Source organism: Dipodomys merriami, unplaced genomic scaffold, assembly GCF_024711535.1.
Source record: "Dipodomys merriami isolate MVZ:Mamm:240054 unplaced genomic scaffold, mDipMer1.0.p SCAF_1, whole genome shotgun sequence".
Taxonomy (NCBI): domain Eukaryota; kingdom Metazoa; phylum Chordata; class Mammalia; order Rodentia; family Heteromyidae; genus Dipodomys; species Dipodomys merriami.
The window spans coordinates 127921175-127947218 of NW_027202270.1; the positions used below are offsets into that span (position 1 = coordinate 127921175).

A 26044-nucleotide genomic window follows, 5' to 3' on the forward strand; every position below is an offset into this window, starting at 1 on the left:
GAGCATCTCTGGCTTGCCTACCAGGCACCAGCAGCACCTTCCCCTCATGACCACCAATAATGTCTTCAGATAGTGACAACTCTGGTAATAGGGAGAGGGGAGTGACCCTGCTCTGCTTTCCCATCATTTCCCAGCATGCCGAGTATCAGCAAAGCCTTTAGAGTGGTGCGGGGCTGGTGATCCACCAAACCCGGATACCATCAGTGCCAGCAATGCACTTGGCATCTCTGACATTCACTTGGGAGAAATCATGAACATTCTGGCTTGGGTGAAAGTCACTTTTGTCCTAATTGCTTTATAGACCAGCCTCAGGGATCTATCCCCCGGTCTCTCGGCTTTCTTCCATCTGAGTCCTCGTGGCTGGTTCTCACACACGAAGACTCGGTTTTTCTAGAACAGAGATGGTGAGAGAGGGATAAAATCACTCAGTTGAAAACCTCTTTACAGCTTTTTTTTTTTTTTTTTTTTTTTTCAGTCGTGGGGCCTGAACTCTGGGGCTGGGCACTGTACCTCAGCTTTTCAGCTCAAGGCTAGCACTCTAACCTTGAGCCACAATGACACTTCTGCGTTTTTCTGCTTATGTGGTGCTGAGGAATCGAACCCAGGACTTCATGCATGCAAGGTAAGCACTCTACCACTGAGCTACCTTCCCAGTGCACAGCTATCATTCTACAGTCCCATGGATTATCATCTCTTACTTGAAATTCTTGAGATAGGGTCTTACTAATATACTAACTTTCTTGCTCAGGCTGCCAGGGAACTAATCCTTCTATCTCAGCTTCCCAAGTAGCTGGGATTACAGACATGAACCACCACACCAGGCCTGTTCTTTGAGATAAGGTCTTTTTTTTTTTGCCTTGGTGGGCCTTAAACTACACTCCCACTTCTGCCTGCCAAGAAGTTGGATGACAGATGTCGGCCATTATGCCTAGGGCCCTCAGGTGATTCTTTTTTTTTTTTTTTTTTGGTTGGTCATAGGGCTTCAACTCTGGGCCTGGGTGCCGTTTCTCAGATCAAGGCGAGCGCCCTACCATTTGAGCCACAGCGCCACTTCCGGTTTCCTGGTGGTTAATTGGAGATAGTCTCATGGACTTTCCTTGCCTGGACTAGCCTTGAACCAGGATCCTCAGATCTCAGCCTCTTGAGTAGCTAGGATTACAGGCATGAGCCACGGGCACCCAGGCTCAGGTTCCAACATTTAAAAAAACATATATGGGCTGGGAAGGTGACTCGGTGGTAGAGTGCTTGCCTTGCATGCATGAGGCCCTGGGTTCTATTCCTCAGCACCACAGAAGCAGAAAAAAAATCTGGAAGTGGCGCTATGGCTCAAGTGGTAAAGCACTAGCCTTGAGCTGAAGAGCTGAGGCATAGTGCCCAGGCCCAGAGTTCAGGCCCCATGACGGCAAAAAATTAAAAATAAAATAAAAATAAAAATAATTTTATTTTTATGAGTCCTGGAACTGGAACTCTGAGCCTGGATACTGAACTCCTTTGCTAAAGGCTTAGCACTCTACCACTTAAGCCACAGCTCTACTTCTAGTTTTTTCTATGATTAATTGGAGATGAGTCTCACTGACTTTCCTGTCCCTGCTGGCTTTGAACCACAAACCTCAGATCTCAGCCTCCTGAGTAGCTAGGATTACAGGCATGAACCACTTGTCCTCTGCAAAAGTTCAACTTTTTTTTGGGGGGGGGGGTGTCCTGGGGCTTGAACTTTGGGCTTGGGCACTGTCCCTCGGCTCTTTAGCTCAAGGCGAGCACTCTACCACTTGAGCCACAGAGTTCCAAGTTTTTTTTTTGTTTGTTTGTTTGTTTGTTTTTGGGTCCGGTCGTGGGGCCTGAACTCTGGGCCTGGGTGCTGTCCCTCAGCTCTTCAGCTCAAGGCTAGCGCTCTACCACTTGAGCCACAGCGCCACTTCTGGCTTCTTTCTTTTTGCGTATGTGGTGCTGAGGAATCGAACCCAGGGCCTCTGGCATGCAAGGCAAGCGCTCTACCACTGAGCCACCTTCCCAGCCCAGAGTTCCAAGTTTTTAAACTAATTTATAGCCCAGGGAGCACAGTCTTCTCCAAGTGACTTATTTCTGGGGTGGAAACAGACCTACTTGGCTCTCAATCTAGAAGAAATGATAGGGGTTGGAGATGTTGGTAGAGTGTTAGCCGATGAGTGAAAGCATCAGGTAACAAGTTTGAGTCCTGGTCTTGGACCTAAAAAAAAAAAAAACCAAACACTATAGCAGGTATAAGCCCCCTTCCAGAAAATCACATGGACACACCTACTGACAGAGTTACAGTTTATTGCCAGCCTGAGCTGACAAGGCTACCTCTCCCACCAGGGGAAAAATGGCACCTGTCCTTTGTTCAGGGTCAAATTTATATTTAGGGGGGCTAGGGGAGGGAAGATGGGAAGTCTTCTGATGGTACATAGCTGGGGAGGGGTTTTCTTTTCTTTTTTTTTTTTTTTTTGGTTGGTCGTGGGGCCTGCACTCCGGGCCTGGCACTGTCCCTCAGCTCTTCAGTCCAAGGCTAGCGCTCTACCACTTGAGCCACAGCACCACTTCCACCTTTTCCTACTTATGTGGTGCTGAGGAATAGAACCCAGGGCCTCAGGCATGCAAGGCAAGCACTCTACCACTGAGCCACCTTCCCAGCCCCTGGGGAGGGGTTTTCTAATGGCAACAGTTAACAGTTAGGCCTCATTCCCTGATGCAGCTGGGGCTAGGAGTAAAACACAACTCTAGGAAGTGAAGTGGGAGGAATGGCCAGAGCTGAAGGCCAGCTTCAGTTAGGCCTGGCCAGATCGACTGGCTTTGAGGGAGGAGCTGAGGACCTGAGATGGAAGGCATGCTAACCCCAGGGACAGCTTAGCTGACACTGTACCTCTCCTGCTCTGCTCTCCTGTCTGGAGATAAGCTGGCTGATTTCACTCAGGGAAATGGCACTGGTCTTTGAGGCAGCTACGTTGCAGAGGTTTTCACCTGCCCAGTTCAAAACCTCTCTCTTCCAAGGGACATTTTACAATGCCTAGATACTTGTATTTGACATAGATGGAGTGGGGAGTTCTAACAGGTAGAGGCCTGGGCTACTGCTAAGCTTCCCACAATGCATAGGAAAATAATTAGTCGGATGCTGGTGGCTCATGCCTGTGATCCTAGCTACTCCAGAAGCTGTGATCTAAGGATTACGAGCCTGGGCATGAAAGTGTGAGATTCAGCTTCAGTAAACAACTCGAAAAAGCTGGAAGTGGCGCTCTGGTTCAAGGGCTAGAGCACTAACCTCGAACAAAGGAAGCTCAGGGACAGTGCCCTGAGTTCAAGCCCCAGAATGTTGGGGGGACGGGGAGGGTCCCGCTGGGGAAGACCACCCTGGCTTCTCTGAGACAACGTATAAAATACCTACTGAGCCGGGCGCTGGTGGCTCATGCCTGTAATCCTAGCTACTCAGGAGGCTGAGATCTGAGGATCGCGGTTCAAAGCCAGCCCGGGCAGGAGAGACCGTGAGACTCCTATCTCCAATAAACCACCAGAAAACCGGAAGTGGCGCTGTAGCTCAAGTGGTAGAGCGCTCGCCTTGAGCTGAAGAGCTGAGGGACAGCGCCCAGGCCCAGAGTTCAAGCCCCACGGCCGACAAAAAAAAAAAAAAAAAAACCTACTGAGACAAAGACTTGTTAAGAAAAAAGTTAACAGTCGGGCGCCAGTGGCTCACCCTTGTAATCCTAGCTACTCAGGAGACTGAGATCTGAGGATCATGGTTCAAGGCCAGCCCGGGCAAGAAAAGTAATGAGACTATCTCCAATTAACCACCAGGAAACCGGAAGTGGTGCTGTAGCTCAAGTGGTAGAGCACTCACCTTGAGCTGAAGAGCTGAGGGACAGCGCCCAGGCCCAGAGTTCAAGCCCCACGACCGACCAAAAAGAAAAAGAAAGAATTACATTTCTGGTGTACAGGCTGTCAAAGCGGGAGGGATGCGGGGTAGAGGGGAACCGTCCGTGTCCAGAGGGGACTCTCTAGCCGTCAGGCCAGCCGAAGCAACCCTGCACACTCGTTGGTATTTTCCGAGAAGCCTGCGCTTCCGGGAGCGGCCTCTCTATCCGGCCGTCTCAGTGGTCACCGCAGCCCCGCCCCTCCCCGGCTGCCCGAGCCCCGCGGACTCTGCCCAGCGCCGCCGCGGTGCTGTGGGGCTCCTGAGTCGGTCGGATCCCGGGTCATGGCGGTCCCGGGGCCCGCGCCCGGAGCTGGCGCTAGGTGAGCAGAGCAGCTGGGGAGGAGGGCCGGGGTGGCGCAGGGCGTCCCGCCTGGGACGGCGGAGAAGGGGCTCCTCTGCTCCTGGTTCCAGTGACGTCTGACGGGAAGGAGCGCCCACCCTCGGCCGGTCCCGAGCCCCCCGCGTCGGCTGCCGTCCCCCCCCTTTACTCCCCAAGGCCTTTTGGTTTGTTGGCTGGTGTCAGCCCCTCACAGTGCACGCTGTGGTTCTTCCCGGGTCCTGGCACCACGTGGGGCCCTCTTGGGCCACCTTTCCCTCTTCATTCCGATCCTCAATATCATTTCATCCCTGGGACAACCCAGATCACTCTGGGTCTAGTATTTTCACAAGCCACCTTGCATAAATTGTGTCACCTTAAATATATATAGCGGTTTTGAATTTGTATTAGTCATACGCTGTGATTTTTTTAAAGAGACTTTAACAACTTAGTTTTTGAGCTCATCCAGCCGCAGTTTTCACTTGTTAGTGTACATTTCCCTAGTGATGGGTCCCTAGATTGCTTCCAGTATCTTAACCACTACAAAGTTTACTGTGATCAAATATTCTGGCAGTTGTCTCCAGGTGGATATCAGTGATTTAGGTGATCCACCCAGGGTAGGAGGCTAGGTCCTGGCAACTTTTTTTTTTTTTTTTGGGTCCGGTCATGGGGCCTGAACTCTGGGTCTGGGCACTGTCCCTGAGCTCTTCAGCTCAAGGCTAGCGCTCTACCACTTGAGCCACAGCACCACTTCTGCCTTTTTTCTTTTTTCTTATGTGGTGCCGAGGAATCGAACCCAGGGCCTCATGCATGCAAGGCAAACGCTCTACCACTGAGCCACCTTCCCAGCCCTCCTGGCAACTTTTGTTAGGTTATTATTAATTATTATTTGGTAGATTATGGGGCTTCAACCCGGCCTGGGCATTGTCCCTGAGATTTTAAATTCAAGGCTAGCATTCTACCACTTTGCCGTAGCACCACTTCCAATTTTTTTTCTGGTGGATAATTGGAGATAAGAGTCTCAAGGACTTTCTTGCCTGGGCTGGCTTTGGATTCTCAGATCACAGCCTCCTGAGTAGCTAGAATTACAGGAGAAAGTCACCAGTGCCCAGCTTAATTTTGCTAGGTCACCCCAGATTATACTCCTCAACAGCAGGATGATAGGTCCCTGTTTTCCCATAGCCTCTCATGATTTGGTATTGTTTAGTTTTTTCTCATGTCTGTCAATGTCATGGGTGTAAGATGCTACCTATTGTGTTCATTTGAATATATTTACTAGGCCTATGGGTTTCCCCTCCTGGGGATGTCTGTTTATATCCTTCACTTTTCTGTGTATTTCCTGAATTTCTGACTTCTATGCTTTGGTTTTTTTTCATCCTTAATTGGTTTTTACTTACTGGTTTTTACCCCCCCCCCCACCCCTTTGGTAGTGTTTGAACTCTGAGCATGGGCTCTGTCCTTGCACTCTTCAGCTCAAGGCGTGCGCTCTACCACTTGAGCCACAGCACCACTTCCAGTTTTCTAGTGGTTTATTGGAGATAAGAGTCTCACAGACTTTCCTGCCTGGGCTGGCTTTGAACTGTGATTCTCAGATCTCAGCCTCCTGAGTAGCTAGGATTACCGTTGTGAGCTCTACAGATGCTTTCTCTATCTTTTTAAACTAAAATCTATTGTAATGTACTAAGCAAAAAGAGTTTATTCTAATTAAGTGAAATCTAACAGTTTTCTCCTTTACAGTTTGTGGGTTTGGTCTCTTATTGAGGAATGCCTTCCCATTTTAAGGCCATTACGTCATCTTTAAATGTTTTTCTACATTTCTTTCTGTTGCTTTTTTTTTTTTTTTGCCAGTCATGGGGCTTGAACTCTGGGCCTGGGCACTGTCCTTCAGCTCTTCAGCTCAAGGCAAGTACTCTACCACTTGAGCCACAGTGCCACTTCTGGTTTTCTGATACTTTATTGGAAATGAGAGTCTCACGGACTTTCCTGCCCATGCTGGCTTTGAACTGGGATCCTCAGATCTCAGCCTCCTGAGTAGCTAGGATTACAGGCATGAGCCACTGCCACCCAGCTACTGTCACATTTTGCCGTGAGATCTAGTCCTGGTCTGTCATTGTCAGTATTTATAAACCATTCTTTCTTCAAAGCCTGGCCCCTCTCCAGACCAATGGGGATAAGCTGGGTCACTGTTTTCTAGCACTTAACTGTTCTCTGGGGCTTCTCTCTACTTCCTGACTTTTCTTTAGGCCTAGGTTAGATCTTCAATTTCTCCAGCGGTTCCTGAGAATACAGAAGGTTTTGTTTCCTTCCTGGTCATCACAGAATGTCTTGATGTTCCTGACTCTCTTGTTTGTGACTCTACTGGGTGAGTGCCTAAGTTGGGTTTGGTGGGGCACAGGGGAAAGCACTAGTTTGGAGTCCCCTTCTCTCTGAGAGAGGAGAGACAGGAACTCAGGAAGCCCCTACCTTTTATTCCCTCAATGATTTCTGACTCCTCCCTCCCTACAGAACAACTGGTGATATACCAGGTTGGCGTGATCCCCAGTCAGTACTATGGGGTCCTGGGAAACAAAGACTTGGATGGGTTTAAGGCACTGACATTCCTGGCTGTTGTGTTCATCGTTCTCAACTCCACAGTAAGGGCTTCCTTTTTCTCTGTGTCTCTTCCTTATCTGGTGTGAGTGGAATAAATAACTTTTGGAACTTAGTCTTCAAGAAGCAAGAACCAGGCTTTCGGGGGTGTTCCTTCCTTTTCCAAGGAATTGGGATGGTGACCCTGGACATCAGAACTTTGAGCAGGGCATTGATCTTGCTATTGGCCCACTTGCGACAGATTTCTCATGTATTTCAAACTCTAAGGTCTAGGTTGCACGATTCTGGCTTCATTTCGCAGAAATGGATACTGTCCCTTCGCTTCCTAGAACTCTTGCTTCTGGGAGCTTAGCGTAGGCTAAAACCAGGATTGACATGTAATTGCAACCCCTCTGTACAGTATTTTCACAATAAAAAACTTATTAAAATAAATAAATAAAACCAGGATTGACAGCCAGAGCTGCTGCTGTTCCTCTGGCAGCTGAGGCTGTAACTCAACCTAACATTGTGTCACACCTCCAGCTTTCAACATCTGCTGCTTTCTTGCTGAATGACCTCTTTTCTTTACCCTTTGTTAGTTGGCTAAATCCTGCATATTGTTTTCAAGAGTCTTCCTTGTCCACTCTTTCAGGTCCTCAGCTCTCTGCTGCACATTTCCTCCACCTAACTCAATCCTATTTTGTACTTGCATCTGTTGTCTATGTCCTGACACTCATTTTCATTGTCTGCTCCTTAGCTAGACTGTCATTTAAGTGCCTAGGAAAGAGATTGCTTCAGAAATGGCAGATTGTGAGGCTGGGAAGGTGGCTCAGTGGTAGAGTGCTTGCCTTGCATGCATGAGGCCCTGAGTTCAATTCCTCAGCACCACATAAAGAGAAAACGTCAGAAGTGGCACTGTGGCTCAAGTGGTAGAGTGCTAGCCTTGAGCTGAAGAGCTCAGGGACAGCACCCAGGCCCAGAGTTCAAGCCCCACAACTTACAAAAAAAAAAAAAAAAAACTATAAATGAGGGGCTGGGAATGTGACTTAGTGGTAGCGTGCTTGCCCACCAGGCTTGAAGCCCTGGGTTTGATTCCTCAATGCCACATAAAAAAAAAAAAAAAAGCCAGAAATAACGTTATGACTCAAGAGGTAGAGTGCTAGCCTTGAGCAAAAGAAGCTCAGGGACAGTGCCTATGCCTGAGTTCAGGTCCCAATACTGGCAAATAAAAACAAAAAACACCATAAATGAAACACATGATAGGCTCCCCCCCCCCTTCTCTGTATTCAGTTAAGACCTATGATACAGGTGCTCGGAAGGTGGCTCAGTGGTAGAATGCTTGTCTTGCATGCATGAGGCCCTCGGTTTGATTCCTCAGCACCACATAAGCAGAAAAAACTGGAAGTGGGGCTGAGGCTCAAGCAGTAGAGCGCTAATCTACAGCTGAAGAGCTGAGGGACAGCGCCCAGGCCCAGAGTTTAGGCCCCACGACCGAAAAAAAAAAAAAAAAAAGACCTATGATACAAAAAGAGACAAAGCTTTTGCCTTTAGTAAGCCTTTCAGGTTTTTGTAAAGATAAACACAAAAAAAATGGGGAAGGGAAATCCTGTGATTTGAAGCTTTCGTTAAGAGAGAAAAGTGCTGAGTGATCAGAATAGGCTAGGCTGAGTCAGCAGAGACATCTGTCAGCCTTGAGCTTTGACCTGAGACTTACAGGAAGCTTCTCTCTCCTCCCTTCCCCTTGCCTCCTGTGCTGCACAGCTGAAGAGTTTTGACCAGTTCACCTGCAACCTGCTGTATGTGAGCTGGAGGAAGGACCTCACTGAGCACCTGCACCGCCTCTACTTTCGGGCCCGTGTGTACTACACCCTCAATGTGCTTCAGGATGGCATCGATAACCCGTAGGCACCCTCATGCCTGACCCCTGTGTGCCCCATTCACCTAGCTTAGCCCCAGAGAGTCCTGGCCTCAGATTCCACGGAGGTCATCTTTAGTAGGCCAGTGTTATTGCCAAGTCATGGGAGAAGGGTGCTCCAAGAAAATCTCTAGAGAGGCTGTGTGCCTGAGAGTAGAAAGCAGAAAAGAAGAAGCCAGGAGCCAGGCATAGTTGCACATGTTTGTAATCCCAGCATTCGGGAGGCTGGGGCAGGAGGATCACAAATTTGAGCCATCTCTGTGTGTGTCTGTGTCTGTGTCTGTGTGTGCGCGTGCACACACACATATGCACATGCACACACCAATACTAGAGCTTTAACTCAGAGCCTGGGCACTGTCCCTTAGTTTTTTCTACTATGGCTCTACCAATTGAGCCATACTTTTACTTCTGGCTTTTTTCTGGTTAATTGAAAATAAGAGTCTCTGAGCTCAGGAAGCTGAGATCGAGGATTGAGGTTCAAAGCCAGCCCGAGCAAGAAAGTTCGTGAGACTCTTATCTCCAATTAACTACCAGAAAACTGGAAGTGGCACTGTGGCTCAAGTGGTAGAATGCTCACCTTGAGCTGAAGAGCTGAGGGACGGCGCCTAGTCCCGGAGTTCAAGCCCCATGACCAACCAAAAAAAAAAGTCTCAGATTTGTCTGCCTGGTTGGGTTTGAACCTTGATCCTCAGATCTCAGCCTTCTGAGTAGCTAGGAGTACAGACATGAGCCACCGATGCCTGGCTGAAAGGAAGCTCTTCGACCTTCCAAGTGTCCCTTTGGTTCTATACAGAACTGACTTAAGCCACAAGTACTGGGTCTTTTGATTCCACCTTTTCTGAGGGATGAGTGAGGCACCGTAAGAAGCAGCTGTCTGGAGTCTTGTGTAGAGGTCCTAAAGATGACTTTTCTAAGTCCTAGAATGTTCCCATCAAGAAAAGGTGTGAGTTCTGACTATTACCATCCTGGAGCGCAGCTAACTTGGTTCAACTGCTCGGTGTTGTTGGCTGCAGGGATCAGCGTATCAGCCAGGATGTGGAGCGATTCTGCCGGCAGCTCAGCAGCATGGCGAGCAAACTAATTGTCTCCCCCTTCACACTCGTCTATTACACATACCAGTGCTTCCAAAGGTGCAGCCTCTCCCCTCCTGGGCTTCCTCCTCCTCCCTGGCCTCACGTCCCCCTAAGTCTCTCAGGGTCCTGGAGAGGCTGGTCTTTCTCCCCTACCTGTACTCCAGGGCATCACCTCCACATGGAGGCCCCATGGAGCTGCTGAAACTGAGCAGGGACTGGGGGCAGGGGGCTGGGCTGAAGTCCATGGTGCTGTGTGGCACTCCATGCCATCCCTCGCCCTCCCTGTCACTCTGTCCCTCAGCACAGGCTGGCTTGGGCCGGTGAGCATCTTCGGGTATTTCATCCTGGGAACCGTGGTGAACAAAACCCTGATGGGACCTATCGTGGCGAAGCTGGTGCAGCAAGAGAAGCTGGAGGGGGATTTTAGGTGTGTCTCTTTCGCTAAGGCTAACAGGTGTGGTCCAGGGTAAGACTTCCTTAGTTTGCATCCAAGAAGTGCCAGTTTCTAGCTGAGTGATCTTGTGCAAAGCCTTTCACCTCTCCAAGGTGAAAGTGTTTTGCTTTCTAAAGTGGATGCTGTGGTTGCCTACTGAGAGAATTGAGAACAATGTCTCATTGGCCCTCACCAACATCCTGGTCCCTGGGCTTTCTCACATGCTTCTCTAACCACCCTTTCTCTTGGGCCTGGCAGCTCCTCTTAGCATCTTTCTTCAGGCTGGGGCTTAGGAAGGAGGTGTGGGGGGAAAGAGGTGCTAGAGGTAGGAGCACAGAAAGTAGAGGGCAACCCCGACTTTGCACAGGCCCTGAGACTTCCAGTCCATGGAAAGTTCAGTGGAAGCAGCCATAGTGTTGAGGTGGAACTGGGTTCCACATTGTGTTGGGGTGAGAGGTGTTGGTCTTGATCCAGGTCTCCCCCTGGTCAGTACACATTCCTCTTTGGTCTGCCCAGGTTCAAGCACATGCAGATTCGGGTGAACGCTGAGCCTGCTGCTTTCTACAGGTGAGTGTGGCAGAGATAGTCCTCTACTAAAAGATAAGTCTGCAGGCCTCTTGCTACCGTGGAGCTTTTTCTGAGCATTCTCATGCTTGGCTGCAACTCTCCCTGTCCACACTGTCATTAACTGCCTTGTCCTTAGGTCTAGAGATTGCTTCTGAAGCTGGTAGCCTTGTACAGCAGACAGCGTTAGTCTTAGTGGCCTAATATGAAGTATGAAATAACCAGAGAATAAAATGAGTAGAGTAGGTGCTGCTTCAACCTGATGACTATAAGGCATCCCCTCTGCTGTTTTCCTGAATGAAGTAGTTTTCTTGCCAGTGCCCAATACACATGGCTGGTCCTTTGTAGCATGGGAAGGAATGGGAGCCCCTCTGAAAAGCAGACTCCCCCACAAGTGCCTGCTCCTGTGTCTGGTGTCCTGGTGTTCAGTCACTTGGCAGTGTTGTGCTCTTCCTTTCCTCCCAGGCAGGCCCCTGTGCTCTGCCATGTGGGAGGCTTCCAAGACCAATATTTGGTTTATGTTTAAGCAGTTGGTCTAGATAACTGTGTACTGGAGGCTTACGCCTGTAATCTTAGCTACTCAGGAGGCTGAGATCTGAGGATTAAGGTTGAAAGCCAGCTTGGGCAGAAAAGTCTGTGAGATTCATGTCTCCAGTTAACCACCAAAAAGCCAGTGGCTCAAGTGGTAGAGTACCAGCCTTGAGTGAAGAAGTCAAACAAAAGCATGAGCTCCCAAGTTTAAACTCCACTACTAGTACAAAAAGAAAAAAAAAGGAGGGGGGCGCTTTTCCTTGTCTCACCTGTTCTTAGGGTGGATGGAATAGCCCAAGGTCCTTTCTCCTTTGTCAGTCTTTACCACAACTTGCAGTGGTAGTGAGGTAGGTAGGGCTGGGCTGCTGGTGACAGTACATGTGGATTCTGCAGCTTCTCATTTAGTTCTGGGGAAGGCAGATTCGTTTTTAGAGTTCCAGATAAGTTCTTTGTAGCTTCTGAAAATGTGGATAAATCTGAAATGGTCCCCTTTACTCCCTCTACCTTTTCGGCCTGGAATTTCTGCCTGTCCTTGAAGCCCCATATCTTCTCTGAGTTTTCCCAAACTTCCCTCAAGGTTGGGTTTGTTTGTTATCTTAGCCCACTCAGTTGTCCAGGCAAAGAGTGTGGTGTGGCTTTCTGTCCCCTGGCCCGGGAGCTCCTCAAGGAGGAGGGCTCTTGTCCACTTTTCCACTTCACTCGCTGACTGGTCCTGAGCCTTGACTGTGCCATTTTATTTGGTCATTAACAGCAGCTCTTAGTTATTGAGTGCCCCTCATGTCTTGTATTTAGCATTCAGAAACTTTTTTTTTTTTTTTGTCAGCCCTGGGGCTTGAACTATGGGCCTGCGCTGTCCCTCAGCTCTTCAGCTCAAGGCAAGCGCTCTACCACTTGAGCCACAGCGCCACTTTTAATTTTCTGGTAGTTAATTGGAGATAAGTCTCATGAACTGGGGCTGGGAAAGTGGCTCAGTGGTAGAGCACTTGCCTTGCATGCCTGGGTGCTGTCCCTGAGCTCTTCAGCTCAAGACTAGCACTCTACCACTTGAGCCACAGCACCACTTCCTGCTTTTTCTGTGAGGAATCGAACTCAAGGCCTCATACATGTGAGGCAAGCACTCTACCACTGAGCCACCTTCGCAGCCCCAGAAACTCTTTAATTCTTATTTTATCCTAACATAATATTTTATCCTAACAAATGAGAGAAGGTAAGGCAAAGGCTTTATACAGCCTGCCCATGTCACCTATGAAGAAACTAGAGTCTGGATTCGAACCGGGTCTGACTAAGTCTAGAGTTCTTTTCTGATAAGATCACAAGGAATACAAGCAAAGGATGATGGGTGATAGTGACAGGAGGGTTCTAAGACCAAGACACTTGGATGGGCTGGGCGCCTAATGGAGGCTGTGAGAGTTTTAGGGTGCCCTAGCCTGGCTCAGTCCCCCAGGCCTGTGGACATCCCAGCCTTTCCTGTTAGAGCCGGGCATGTGGAACACATGAGGACAGACCGCAGGCTGCAGAGACTCCTTCAGACCCAGAGGGAGCTGATGTCCAAGGAGCTCTGGCTGTACAGTAGGCAGAGGGGCCCCGGGAGTTGGGAACCATGGATCGGGTTGCTTGCTTCCTTCCCACACCTCCCTACTTTCTGCCTGCCCAGATGAGCCAGCGGAACCACTGCCTTTGCCAGGGCTGTCCTCAAAATGAGGACATAGGGGAAGTATAACCCTGCTTGGCCTCCTGCTCTCCATCCTGAGGGCCGAGTTTCCTACAGAGCCCATAGGCGTCTCCTGGGCCTCATGCAGTCTGTCTGTCCTACAGTCGGTGTCAACACCTTTGACTATCTGGGCAGCATCCTGAGTTATGTTGTCATCGCAATCCCCATCTTCAGTGGGGTCTATGGAGACCTGAGCCCCACAGAGCTTAGCACGCTGGTCAGCAAGGTGAGTGTCTCTCCTGGCGACCCCTCATGCTGTCCCCACCGCCCTTGCCCAGTGACCGAGGTCTTGACTGCCCTCCATCCTATCCAGAATGCCTTTGTGTGCATGTACCTCATCAACTGCTTCACCCGCCTCATCGACCTCTCCACCACATTCTCAGATGTGGCTGGTTACACGCACCGGTGAGGCTCCGCCCCTGCGGCTGCTTCCTGAGCAGCGTGAGTTGTTGGAAGAAGCAGCTGAATGGGGAACAGTGCTAGCGGGTGGGACGTCGGAAGGAGTGTCACCTTCACCAGGAGCCCCAGACCGTGCCTCAGGTTCTCACTTCTTACCAGGATCGGGGAGCTTCAGGAGGCCCTGCTGGACATGTCTCAGAAGTCACAGGACTGCGAGACTCTGAGAGAGACCGAGTGGGGCTTGGACAAGTGAGTACGGGGCTGCAGTGTAACACAGGAATCCAGACTGAACGACAAGCCTGGCGGCGTTCCTCTGGGAGATGGCCCTTGCAGCTGGGTAGCAGACCCATGGGGAATGAATAAAAGTAGTGGCCATCTTATGCTAAGCATAAGTGTCTCTGGTGCCATCTCTATGGCACCCATTGCTCTGATTTATCTTCTACCCCAGGTGATGGAAACAGAGGGCACACACCTGCCTCATCACCAAACAAAAGCCTAAGCTAGGCATGGTGTCACATACCTATAATCCCGGTGCTCTGGAGTCTGAGGAAGGTGGCTCAGTGGTAGAGCTCTTGCCTTGCATGCATGACGCCCTCGGTTCGATTCCTCAGCACCACATAAGCAAAAGGGAAAAAGCCGGAAGTGGTGCTGTGGATCAAGTGGTAGAGCGCTAGCCTTGAGCTGAAGAGCTGAGGGACAGCACCCAGGCCCAGAGTTCAGGCCCCACAACCAGACCCCCCCCCCCAAAAAAAAAGAGGAATTAGTGAAACCTTTCTTCTCTGTGCTTTGAGGATTAGATCTCAGTCCTTGAAAAGTACTTGGACAGTGGCCACATGGTAAGCTTTCAAAAATGGAAACAGTCTGAATTCCAGAGCCTATGCTCAAGTCTCTCTTCTTAGTAACAAATGCTTTAATAGTTGCCCTGTTGCAAATGCCACCAGAGGCCGTGGGATGGTGCAGGAAACTGGGGTTGCATGGAGTCAGGCATCCATGGAGAACCAAGAGCTCCAGAGCTGTCGAATAGTAACCACTTCCATCTTACTATGATTATCCTAGTCACCTGTGCCACCCGGAAAACCCACCAACCCTAGAATTAGAAGAGTCAGCTCAGCAACCCTGGGCAAGTTACTCAGCCACTTGACTGGATTTCCTCATCTGGGGAGAATTTTTTCTATTTTTTTTTTTTTGGGGGGGGGGTGTCCGGTCCTGGGGCCTGAACTCTGGGCCTGGGCACTGTTCCTCAGCAGCTCAAGGCTAGCACTCTACCACTTGAGCCACAGTGCCACTTCCGGCTTTTTTTGCTTATGTGGTGCTGAGGAATCGAACCCAGGGCCTCATGCATGCAAGGCAAGCACTCTACCACTGAGCCACCTTCCCAGCCCGAATTTTTTCTATTTATAAACATTGAAAATGATAAAGATCATTCATTGATGAGTCCCAGAGTAAGGTGTCCATGACCTTCCTGTGTCAGTGAGCTCAGGCTGTGTGGCTCAAACACAGAAATTATTTTTCACAGTCTGGATGTTAGAAGCACATGGTCAAGTTATGGGCAGGTTGATTTCCCTAGAGGCTTCTCTCCTTGGCTTGCAGATGGTTACCTTCTTCCTTGTCCTCATGCTCTGTCCCTAAGGTCCATCCTACCAGCATCGTCTTAACATTTCATCATCATCATTATTTTTTATTTATTTATTTTTTTTGTCGGTCATGGGGCTTGAACTCTGGGCTTAGGCGCTGTTCCTCAGCTCTTCAGCTCAAGGCAAGCGCTCTACCGCTTGAGCCACAGCACCACTTCCGGTTTTCTGGTGGTTTATTGGAAATAAGAGTCTCACAGACTTTCCTTGCCCAGGCTGGCTTTGAACCGAGATCCTCAGATCTCAGCCTAGGATTACAAGCATGAGCCACCAGCTCCCGGCTTATTATCATTATTCTTATTGTCATTATTTCTTGGGTATGTGCCGGTACTAGGGTTTGAAATCAGGGCCTGGGCACTGTCCCTTAGCTTTTTCGCTCAAGGCTGGTGTTCTATCACTTAAGCCACAGCTCTACTTCCAGCTTTTTTGATGGCTAATTGGAGAAAAGAGTTTCATGGACTTTACTGACCAGGCTGGCTTGGACCCCAGCCAGATCCTCAGATCTCAGCTTCCGGAGTAGTTGTCATTACAGGTGTTTGCCTCTGGTGCCTGACTAACAGTACTCCTCTAAAGACGGTGAGGTTTTCAGGCATGGAATGTCAGCATACAGACTGGGGGAGAGGGACAGTTGGGCCCTAAAACTCCCAGTGCATATGATTTCTCCAGGCCACTGCTCACACTGCCCACCCTCCCTTCTCTGCCCCAGGGCCTGCGGATGGTCAGCAGCTGAGCCAGCAGACACAGCTTTTCTCCTTGAGCGAGTCTCCATCTGTGCCCCCTCCTCTGACAAGCCCCTAGTCAAGGACCTCAGCCTGAAGATCTGTGAGGGGCAGAGCCTACTCATCATGGGCAACACGGGCACTGGCAAGACTTCCTTGCTGCGGGTTCTGGGCGGCCTGTGGGACAGCACGAAGGGTGAGAGCTAGATCCTCCCTGCCTGTGACCCAGCCTTGCCAGGGGTGGGTGGGTAATGTGAACTCTGGCCTTTCCTGGCCCAGGAAAGAGGATGAGAGGCAGAGGGGAGAGGCAGTTACAGTCTCTGTGAGGTCTCAGAATGGAGCTTGTGTGGGCTTTGCAGGCTCTGTGCAGATGCTGACCGACTTTGGGCCCCACGGAGTGCTGTTTCTGCCTCAGAAGCCCTTCTTCACTGATGGGACGCTTCGGGAGCAGGTCAGTGGTACAGGGCTCAGTCCTCCTTTCTCACCTCCGCGTACCCCCCACCCCCCACCAGGGCCCCCTAGCAGTGTGACAGGCCTCAGGCCCTAGGGGGCTAGGGGTAATGAAGTAGCCGTGCCTGGGACTCCTGGGTTTAAGACCATTGTATGCTACATTCATGGATCATAGTCGTAGACATATGACTATGGAACCATGGGCCAGTGGAGAGGAGCCTGCTTCTTTGGGCAGTGTCTGAGGGGGAGGAAGCTATGTACACCTGTCTCAGCCTTCTAGACCAGTTTGCATTTTGTTTTCAGGTGATATATCCCCTGAAGGAGATCTACCCTGACTCAGGTGAGCTGGGACTCCTCAGGTCATGACATCTCAGTTGTCCTTGCTCTGCCAGCCTGTGGCCTCACCTGTGCCTGTGGAAGAGGCTCCAGCCAGGCTGCTTGCTTCATATCGGGTCTCCTCTGTTAATTGCTTCCTGTTTGGGGGACTGACCTATGATCCATTTGTTCTGACTTCCCTCCCTGAATAGAGACACTTGTTGGAGGAAGGGAAATGATTGGTTTTTGGTATGTATGTGTGTATCTGTCGTCCACCTGTCCATCTGTCTGTCCTGGAGCTTGAACTCAGGTCCTGGGCACTCTCCCTTAGCTTGTTTTTTTGGTTTTTTGTTTTTTTTTGGGTCTGGTCGTGGGGCCTGAACTCTGGGCCTGGGCGCTGTCCCTCAGCTCTTCAGCTCAAGGCTAGCCCTCTACCACTTGAGCCACAGCGCTACTTCCGGCTTTTTTCTTATGTGGTGCTGAGGAATAGAACCCAGGGCCTTGAGCATGCAAGGCAAGTGCTCTACCACTGAGCCACCTTCCCAGCCCCCTCCCTTAGCTTGTTTTGATCAAGGCTGATCTCAGCCACTTGAGCCATATACCCACTTCTCACTTTTTGCTGGATAATTGGATACAAGAGTCTCACACACTTTTCTGCCCAGGCTGCTTCAAGCTGTGATCCTCCGATCTTAGCCTCCTGAGTAGCTAGGATTGCAAGTGAGAGCTGCTGGTGGCTTCTTTTACTAACTTCCCTATTAAGTACGCCTACCTGTCAGCCAGCCCAGCATACTGGTGTACCTATCCTGCCAGCATGTCCAAATCTATTCCAATAAGCCAGAAGAACTGATGGGCTGAAGAAGCCTCTGTTTTTCAGGTTCTGCTGATGATGAGAGGATCATGAGGTTCTTGGAGCTGGCAGGCCTGGTAAGTGGGACAGAGCCCCTGAAGACCCAGCCCACAGTGAGGTACTAGCCCAACAGCAAGGCCCTGCCATCTCTGGATCCAGGACAGGGTCAAAGAATGGGAGTACAAATTGACAGGGAGGCAGACACAGGAAAGCAGAGAATTTAAAACAAAACTGACTGAGTTAGAAGTGTGGTTCAGTGTTAGAGTGCTTGCTTAGCACGCATAGAGCCCTGGGTTTGATTCCTCAGTATCACATAAACAGAAAAAGCCAGAAGTGGCACTGTGGCTCAAATGGTAGAGTACTAGCCTTGAGCAAAAGAAGCTCAGGGACAGTGTCCAGGCCCTGAGTTCAAGCCCTAGGACTTGCAAACAAAAAGACACACACACACACACACACACACACACACACGCCCTGACACACACACACGCACGCACACACTTGTACGCCCTGACTGAACCAGTCTGCTTTTTCTGTCATGGTGTGATAGTCTCAGCACTGTAGTTGGCAGCCCCACCTTGGTGCGCTGCTCTAGTGAGAAGCGCTTACATTGTGGAGACTAGGTGGCAGGAAGCAGCAGTGCGCATTGTCATGGACCTCTTGCCCTCTGGGTCTGTTACAGTCCAGCTTGGTGGCAAGGACAGAGGGTCTGGACCAGCAGGTGGACTGGAACTGGTAAGAATGGAGTTGGAGGTTCTCCAACCAGCTCCCCCCACGACAGCCATCGGTGCAGGGATCCCGTGAAGGGGTAGAATGGCTCCTGATGGCCAGATGTTTGGCTAGGCCATCTTCTGTGCCTTAGGACTGGAGTTTGGTGTGGATAGCAGGGCTGTGATGAGAAGGCGCCTCTGTCCTGGGCCCCTGCAGAAAACAGCTCCCTGCCCAAACCCATTCTTGGCAAAAGCCAAGCTGTCACCTCCTTTCAGGGTTCTCTCGTTTCCTTTCCTAGGTATGATGTCCTGTCCCCAGGGGAGATGCAGAGGCTTTCCTTTGCACGGCTCTTCTACCTGCAGCCAAAGTATGCAGGTGAGGTCTGCCCCACAGACACATCCCAGGTACAGCAGTGTGTGTTCACAGCACGTAGGCCTTTCTGGGTATGTCTGAGCATCTCTGTGCCCTCCTGTAAAGAACAGTGCCTCACAGTTCAGGGCAGACCTAGGGGTGTCACACCATTTCATAAGCTTCTTGCCAAGGCACAGCTGGAGTGGGGAGCAAGCCTTAGTTGAAGGACTATGATTGTAGCTCCTCAGGCTCTGCCATCAAATGAGTGGCCGTGCCTGGCTGCAGGGTAGCAGGTGTGGGCTCTTCCCGGGACACATCTTTGGGGAGCTACCTGAATTTCACAGACCCAGGGAGCTGTGGCACTTAGTAACTAGGAAGCTGAGAATCTTGGGCTGGTGCTCAAAGATACATTTCCAGATAGAGCTGGACTCTCAGCTCCCTTGGCCCATATCCCCATGCCAGGTTCTTATAAGTCAGAGCAGCAGTAGCCTCTTCTGGGGCCCGGGTTGAGGGTGATTGTGGTGGTAGGACAGCAACAACTGCTGGGATCAAGGGCAGGATCTTGATTTTATCCCTTCCCTCAGTGCTGGATGAAGCTACCAGCGCCCTGACAGAGGAGGTGGAGAGTGAGCTCTATCGAATCGGCCAGCAGCTAGGGATGACATTCATCAGCGTGGGACATCGACCCAACCTGGAGAAGGTACAAGGATGGCCTGAGGAGGGAGAAGAGCCTAAAGTCTAGGCCTGGCCAGAGCCAGAGGCCCCTTTCCCTGAGGAGAGGGTGGCAGAGGAGGCAGGGTAGCCTCCTGATCCCTGTGTGGTGATCTTTCATAGTTTCACTCCTGGGTTCTGAAACTCTATGGAGGAGGAAGATGGGAACTGACTAGAATCAAAGTGGAATGAAGTCAAAGGCGTGGATGGACACCAGAGGAGAGCCAAACTCTGGGTAGACCAGCAGCCCCCCAGGGGAGACCAGGAAGAGCCCCAGGTTTGCCTCATGGGTCCTGTGCTGGAGCCCTGGCAGCAGCTGGCTCAGCCCAGGGGTGGCCCTACGGGGAACACAGGAGTCTGTCTCCACAGGGCTGCTTCTGTGGCGCCAGCGGGGGCCTCTGCTGGAAGTGCCGATTGCTTACAAATGAATTCAGATCATGATGGCTGAGAAATACCTGAGTGTACCCAGTGTAAGACATGAGGGGTCAAGGCGGGAAGGGTCAGCGACCTGGAATGAAGACAGCCAGTTAAATTTTATAATGATAAATTTTTAACTTTATAATTAACTGACCATTTAAATTTTGTAACTTTTTTTAGAAAGAAAAGTTAAACATTAAAAGTGTTTTTTTGCAACTTTTGCTCCTTATTTTCTCTACTATAGCGTTACCTCCCCTTTTCTCCTGTATATAGCCCAGGCCCATCTCAACCCTTGATCCTTCTTGGATCCTTCTGTCTCAGCTTCCTTAGTGTTGGGATTACAGGCATTTGCCACCATGTCCAGCACTGTGGAGAGGAGAGCTGCCTTTCACTGCCTTGGGACCTAATACAGTTTTTGTTTTTTTGGGGGGGGGATCCAGTCGTGGGGCTTGAACTCTGGGCCTGCGCGCTGTCCCTCAGCTCTTCAGCTCAAGGCTAGCGCTCTACCACTTGAGCCACAGCGCCACTTCCGGCTTTTTTTCTTTTTGCTTATGTGGTGCTGAGGAATGGAACCCGGGGCGTCAGGCATGCAAGGCAAGCGCTCTACCACTGAGCCACCTTCCCAGCCCCCTCTAATACAGTTTTACACTCTGTACATGTCTCCCCTTCCATGAATCAATACTGGAACCAATAACCTGTAGGGCCCCTCGTGTCTATCTTTCTTTCCTTCCTTCCTTCCTTCTTTCCTTTATTATTTCTTTCATTTATTTGCCATGCTGGGGTTGGAACTCAGGGTCTTGCACTTGCTAAGCAGGTGCTTTACCACTTGAGCCATGACCCTGTCCTCTGGTTGCTATCTTAACACAGCTGAAAATCCTCTTCCCTATACCAGCTAAAAGATTTGGACTTTGCAAAAAATAATCTGTATTAAGGAAGAACAACTATAAATTAAGTGACTGTGGTTCATATCTATAATACCTGTACTCTGGAGACAGAAGCAGAAGGATTAGGAGATTGAGGTCAGCATGGGCCATGTAGCAAGACCAAGTCTCCAAAATTAAATGGGAAAACCCCAGAGATCACAAAAGCATGAAGTGGGTTTTTGAGCCCAGAGTCCTTATTCTAAAACAGGGTTCTCAAATTATAGTTGTCTGTATCACTTTCATGATTTTTGCTAGATTTCTACACTGCTTAAACTGGATTTACCTAATATTTAAAGCAAAACACAACAAACAACAAAAACCGCTAACTCAGACACAGTGTTTGCCTGTAGTTCCAGCTACCCGGAAAGCTGAAGGATCAGGTGAGTCCAGCCAACTGAATCTAGGAAGCCTGGGCCAGAAAACAGAAACTATAACATAAATTAACATTTTTTTATTTAAAAAAAATAAGTTTGAGGGCTGGGAAGGTGGCTCAGTGATAGAGTGCTTGCCTTGCATGCATGAGGCCCTGGGTTCGATTCCTCAGCACCACATAAGCAAGAAGAAAAAAGCCCGAAGTGGCACTGTGGCTCAGGTGGTAGAGCGCTAGCCTTGAGCTGAAGAGCTGAGGGACAGCGCCCAGGCCCAGAGTTCAGGCCCCATGACTGGACCCCCCCCCCAAAAAAAAAATATATATATCTATATGTTTGAGAGTTGGGGATTGGATCTAGAGCCTTGTGCATGCTCTACTCTGCTACTGAGCTACATCCTAGCCCTTGGTATTTTGAAGCAATGTCTTACTTTGTAGTCTAGCTGGTCTCAGATCTTGCTCTCAATGCTGGAATTAGAGGTGTGAACCATCATTCCCGGTTTGATTGGATGTGTGTGTGCATGCCGCACCAGTTCTGGGGCTTGAACACAGGGCATAGATGTTCTCCCTCAGGGCTAGCATGCTACCACTTCAGCCACAGCTCCACTTCCACATTTTTTGGTGATTAATTGGAAATAAGAGTCTCATGGACTTTCTTACCCAATCTAGCTTTGAACTGCAATCCTGAGATCTAAGCCTCCTGAGCTAGGATTATAGAGGTGAGCTACCAACACCCAGTTTTAATTGGATTGTTAAAAGAAACTTTGCCCAGGGCAATGGGTGGCTCATGCCTTATTGTGGGTCAAAGCCAGTTTGGGCAGGAAAGTCCTTGAAACTGTGTGTGTGTGTGTGTGTGTGTGTGTGTGTGTGTGTGTGTGCTTGAAACTCTGTGTGTGTGTGTGTGTGTGTGCTTGAAACTGTGTGTGTGTGTGTGTGTGTGCTGGGTGCTAGTCCTTGAAACTGTGTGTGTGTGTGTGTGTGTGTGTGTGTGTGTGCTGGGTGCTAGTCCTTGAAACTGTGTGTGTGTGTGTGTGTGTGTGTGTGTGTGTGTGTGTGTGTGTGTGCTGGGTGCTAGTCCTTGAAACTCTGTGTGTGTGTGTGTGTGTGTGTGTGTGCTGGGTGCTGGGTGCTGGGTGCTGGGTGCTGTCCCTCAGTTCTTCAGCTCAAGGCTAGCACTCTACCACTTGAGCCACAGCACCACTTCTGACTTTTTCTGCTTATGTGGTGTTGAGGAATCAAACCCAGGGCCTCATACATGCGAGGCAAGCACTCTACCACTGAACCACCTTCCCAGCCCTGTCCTTGAAACTCTTATCTCCAATTAACCACTAGAAAACTGGATGTTAAACTGTACTTAATGTGGTGTGGTAGAGTATTAAGCTGTACTTAACGTGGTATGGTAGAGTATTAGCCTTGAACAAAAAAGGTCAAGGACAGTTCCCTAGTTCAAGCATGCCTCTCCATCAACAACAACCACAAAAGAGGAACTTTGCATTTGACATAAAGTAGAAATAAACATAGTGAAAAATATTGTGTTCTCTTTGTAGCTACTTGCTGTTGGCTATAAAAACCTCAGAGCTTGGGCTGGGAAGGTAGCTCAGCGGTAGAGTGCTTGCCTTGCAAGCATGAGGCCCTGGGTTCGATTCCTCAGCACCACATAAACAGAAAAAAGCTGGAAGTGGCGCTGTGGCTCCAGTGGTAGAGTGCTAACCTTGAGCTGAAGAGCTGAGGGACAGCGCCCAGGCCCAGAGTTCAGGCCCCATGACTGGCAAAAAAAAAAAAAACTCAGAGCTTGAAGCTGTCAAGGCTTTCTTGTTCTGATGTTTTTAAAAGGGAAGGAAGATGTTAAAGGGATACAGAGAGGAGTTACATATGTTAGCACCCAACTAAGATTTCTTTTTTTCTCAGTAAAATTAAGAAAGTGGAATGGAATTGCAAGGGAGATATCCTTATCACTAAGGTTTGAGGTTATTTATTACTTTGTAAAGTCATTCGAGATATGAGGTTAATGTCCTATTCTTGTTTGTTTTTTTAACTGTATTTTTTTTGTCTTTTTTGGTTCTGGGGATCGAACCCAGGACGATGCACTTGCTAGGCAAGTGCTTTGCCACTGAGCTACATCCCAGCCCTAATGTTCTATTCTTGGAACAATGATACCCTGGATTGCTGAGGTGTCACTCAACCTGGCTTCCTGGCATAAGGCCCGGGGCTTGTTCTTCCTGAGCTCCTGGCAGGGCTGCTAAGGCCATGTGCCCAGGGGCCAGGCTGGGAGCTCTCCAAGGCCCCTGGTCATGAGGGTGTGTCCAGTCCCTGCTATGGAGGTACAGGACTAGAGCACTGGAAAGGCCTGTGGCTGCCCTTCAGTAAGGGTTGGAAAGGCTACAAACTTGGCTTCAGCTTTAGGAACCTGGCATACTTGAACCTCCTGAGTGGGGATGGACAGGAGCTCACACACAATCTACCTTTCAATTATCCCCTAGTTTTGAGCCTCCTGTATTTTGCTGGTTAATTGAGATAAGACCTTCTCTGGGTAGGTCCAGTGCCTCACACCTAGTAATCCTAGCTACTCAGGAGGCTGAAGCCTGAGGATCCCAGTTCAAAGTCTACTAATGCAGACAATCTGGAGACTCTTATCTCCAATGAACTAGTAAAAAAGCTGGAAGTGGAGGCAGGTAGCTTTAGTGGTAGAGAGCCAGCCTTGAGCAACACAAAACAAACAGAAAAACCCTAAAGAAGAGCACAAGGTGCTGAGTGCAAGCCTCAGAACCAGCACAGAAAAATCTCAGATTTGTCTGCCCATGATGACTTCAAACCACGATCCTCAGATCTCAGCCTGTGCCTCACCTGCAGGGGAGTTGAGCTAGGGCCCAACAGCTCCCCTGGGAGCAGGAAAACACTCCCAGACGAGGGTAAGCTGGGGGGTACAGTTAACATAGGTGGGGCTGGGAAGGTAGTTCAGTGGTAGAGCGCTTGCCTTGCATGCATGAGGCCCTGGTTTGTTTCCTCAGCACCACGTAAAGTAGAAAAAAATCCAGAAATGGCGCTGTGGCTCTAGTGGTAAGAGCACTAGCCTTGAGCTGAAGAGCTGAGGGACAGCGCCCAGGCCCAGAGTTCAGCCCCCATGACCAGCAACAAAACAAAACAAAACAAAACAAAAAAAAAAACCATAGGCGGCTGCAGAGGCCAGCAGGGAGCGGGGAATAGGTTCTAGCAATCGTGCCAAGTCCCTGTTTGGCAGGGGTTGGAAGCCCCCTCCATCATCACCTCCACTTGCCACTCTTCCACCCTAGCTGGCCTTATCTATCCCTGCCAGGCCTGCACAGCAGCTCTGGTAGCCTGAGTCAATCAGCCCTCCCTGCTTGCCTATGTCTCCCTTGCTCTTCCTGGTGTAGACAGCCATCTACAGGCAGCCCTAGGCATCTGCAGCCTGGAATAATCCCTTTCTAAGGGGCATTACATTCCAGAGTTTCAGAGACAAGCAGAATCCACACGTGGTTACCTCACCAACTACACAGGATTTCTCTTTGTTCTGCCCTGATTCCCAGCTGTCCAGGCCTTCCCTTCCTGTCCAGTCCAGTCTCTTGGCTTGACTGTGGCCTGTGTGCATTGCCCTCCACAGACAGTAGACAATAGCTGTTTCTTCCTCTGGGGGAAGAATTTCTAGCATCTCTCAAGTTTCTAAGTGTCCCTAGTTGTTCCCTAGATCCACCTGGGCCTGGGCTAGCTGCACCCTTGGACCTAAAGAGCCTGCTTTGGCATACCATCTTCCTTTGTGCCTAATGCTGCCTTTCTCTGTGTCCTTTCTTCTGGCATTGAGAATGGCAGAGCCAGGTGTCGGTGGCTCACCCCTGTAATCCTAGATACTCAGGAGGCTGAGATCTGAGGATCGTGGTTCAAAGCCAGACCATACAGGAAAGTCCATGAGACTCTTATTGCCAGTTAAACACCAAAAAGCTGGAACTGGTGCTGTGGCTCAAGTGGTAGAGTGCTAGCCTTGCTAGCCTTGAGCAAAAAAAGATCAGAGACAGGAACAATTCAAGCCCCAAGCTCAGAAAGAAAAAAAAAAAGCAAGAAAAAAGGCCAGAAGTGGAAGTATGGCTCAAATGGTAGAACACCAGCTATGAGCAGAAAAAGATGAGTGAGAGTAGGTCCTGAGTTCAAGCCTCATTACTGGCACAAACAGCCAAACAAAATTTAGGAGGCTGGAGAAAAAGGCTCCAAAATTCAGTATTTGGAACTAAGTCCCAGGGATGTAATAGATTACCCTATTAGCAATTGCCATATTAGATGTTCTCTTTGTCCCTTATATCATGCCCTTGAAATTTTCTATTTTATTTGTGTAGTAACCAGAATTCTGTCTCTTCCCCCAGTTTCTAAGTTCCAGGACAAAAAGAACTGAAGTTGCTCTGCCTACTACAATCTCTCCACTGCCTGACTTCAGAGATAGGAATTCCGTACCAGTATTTATATACCAGATTTCATACATGGGCTAGAAGCCTAGCTCCAGTTGTAGAGGCTCTGAGTTCAAACCCCAGTACTGAAAAAAAATTATATGTTAAATGTTTGGTAAATGTTAAAATTGTTGAGTAGTTAGGTAAATTATAGACAGAACATTCAACACGGGCTGAATAGCAGGCCCTTTGATGCATCCTGAAGGGTTATATGATATAAACCCACCTTCAAAGAAATTGATCTTGTGGGGAAAATGAAAATGAAACACTTTTTTTGTGACAGTCCTTGAACTCAGAGCCTGGGCACTGTCCCTGAGCTGCTTTTTCCTCAAGGCTAGGACTCTACCACTTAAGCCACAGCACCACTTCTGGATTTTTCGGCTTATGTGGTACAGAGGAATCGAACTGAGGGCTTCATGCATGCTAGGCAAGCACTCTACCGCTAAGCCACATTCCCAACCCCCAAAACACTTCTTGTAGAGTTAGGGGCATGGTTCAAGTGGTAGAGTACCAGCCCAGCAAGTGAGCCCAACTAATAAGCTCTGAGTTCAAACCTCACCTCAGTACAGGAATACACACACACACACACACACACACACACACACACACACACACACACACACACACACACACACACACACACACACACACACACACACACACACACACACACTCTCACTCACACTCCTTCCTACAGGAAGGACATTTTTGTTTCTTGAAGG

General features: G+C 49.5%; 1 protein-coding gene and 1 long non-coding RNA gene across 4 annotated transcripts; one reads left to right on the top strand and one right to left on the bottom strand.

Annotated features, from left to right (window-relative positions):
• Positions 1-275: 275 nt before the first annotated feature.
• Positions 276-4040, bottom strand: LOC138805996 (uncharacterized). 2 transcript variants are annotated; one of them, XR_011365719.1, is made up of 3 exons: positions 3930-4040; positions 2100-2206; positions 276-390 (listed from the first exon to the last, which is right to left on the bottom strand). It is a non-coding gene; the product is annotated as an uncharacterized lncRNA (long non-coding RNA). The 2 variants fall into 2 exon arrangements; XR_011365713.1 differs by having other exon boundaries at positions 3848-4040.
• Positions 4041-4130: 90 nt separating this feature from the next.
• On the top strand, positions 4131-19766 carry Abcd4 (ATP binding cassette subfamily D member 4). 2 transcript variants are annotated; one of them, XM_070030129.1, is made up of 19 exons: positions 4131-4242; positions 6482-6600; positions 6744-6871; positions 8568-8707; positions 9735-9851; positions 10096-10221; positions 10744-10794; positions 12797-12891; positions 13138-13259; positions 13347-13438; positions 13592-13681; positions 15770-15978; positions 16142-16233; positions 16536-16572; positions 17422-17471; positions 18074-18126; positions 18401-18477; positions 19038-19153; positions 19288-19766. In XM_070030129.1, the coding sequence occupies exons 1-19, from the start codon at positions 4205-4207 to the stop codon at positions 19354-19356; spliced, it is 1821 nt and encodes a 606-aa protein (XP_069886230.1). In that variant the 5' UTR covers positions 4131-4204; the 3' UTR covers positions 19357-19766. The 2 variants fall into 2 exon arrangements, with proteins under 2 accessions (XP_069886230.1, XP_069886238.1); XM_070030137.1 differs by lacking the exon at positions 19288-19766 and having other exon boundaries at positions 18401-18506; positions 19038-19147.
• Positions 19767-26044: the final 6278 nt, after the last annotated feature.

Excerpts from the sequence above, each read along its gene's own strand:
- Abcd4 (XM_070030129.1), top strand. The coding sequence starts at position 4,205 with ATGGCGGTCCCGGGGCCCGCGCCCGGAGCTGGCGCTAG. Across the intron at positions 8,708-9,734 it reads CAGGATGGCATCGATAACCC|GGATCAGCGTATCAGCCAGG; the intron begins GTAGGCACCCTC and ends TGTTGGCTGCAG. Across the intron at positions 10,222-10,743 it reads AAGCTGGAGGGGGATTTTAG|GTTCAAGCACATGCAGATTC; the intron begins GTGTGTCTCTTT and ends TGGTCTGCCCAG.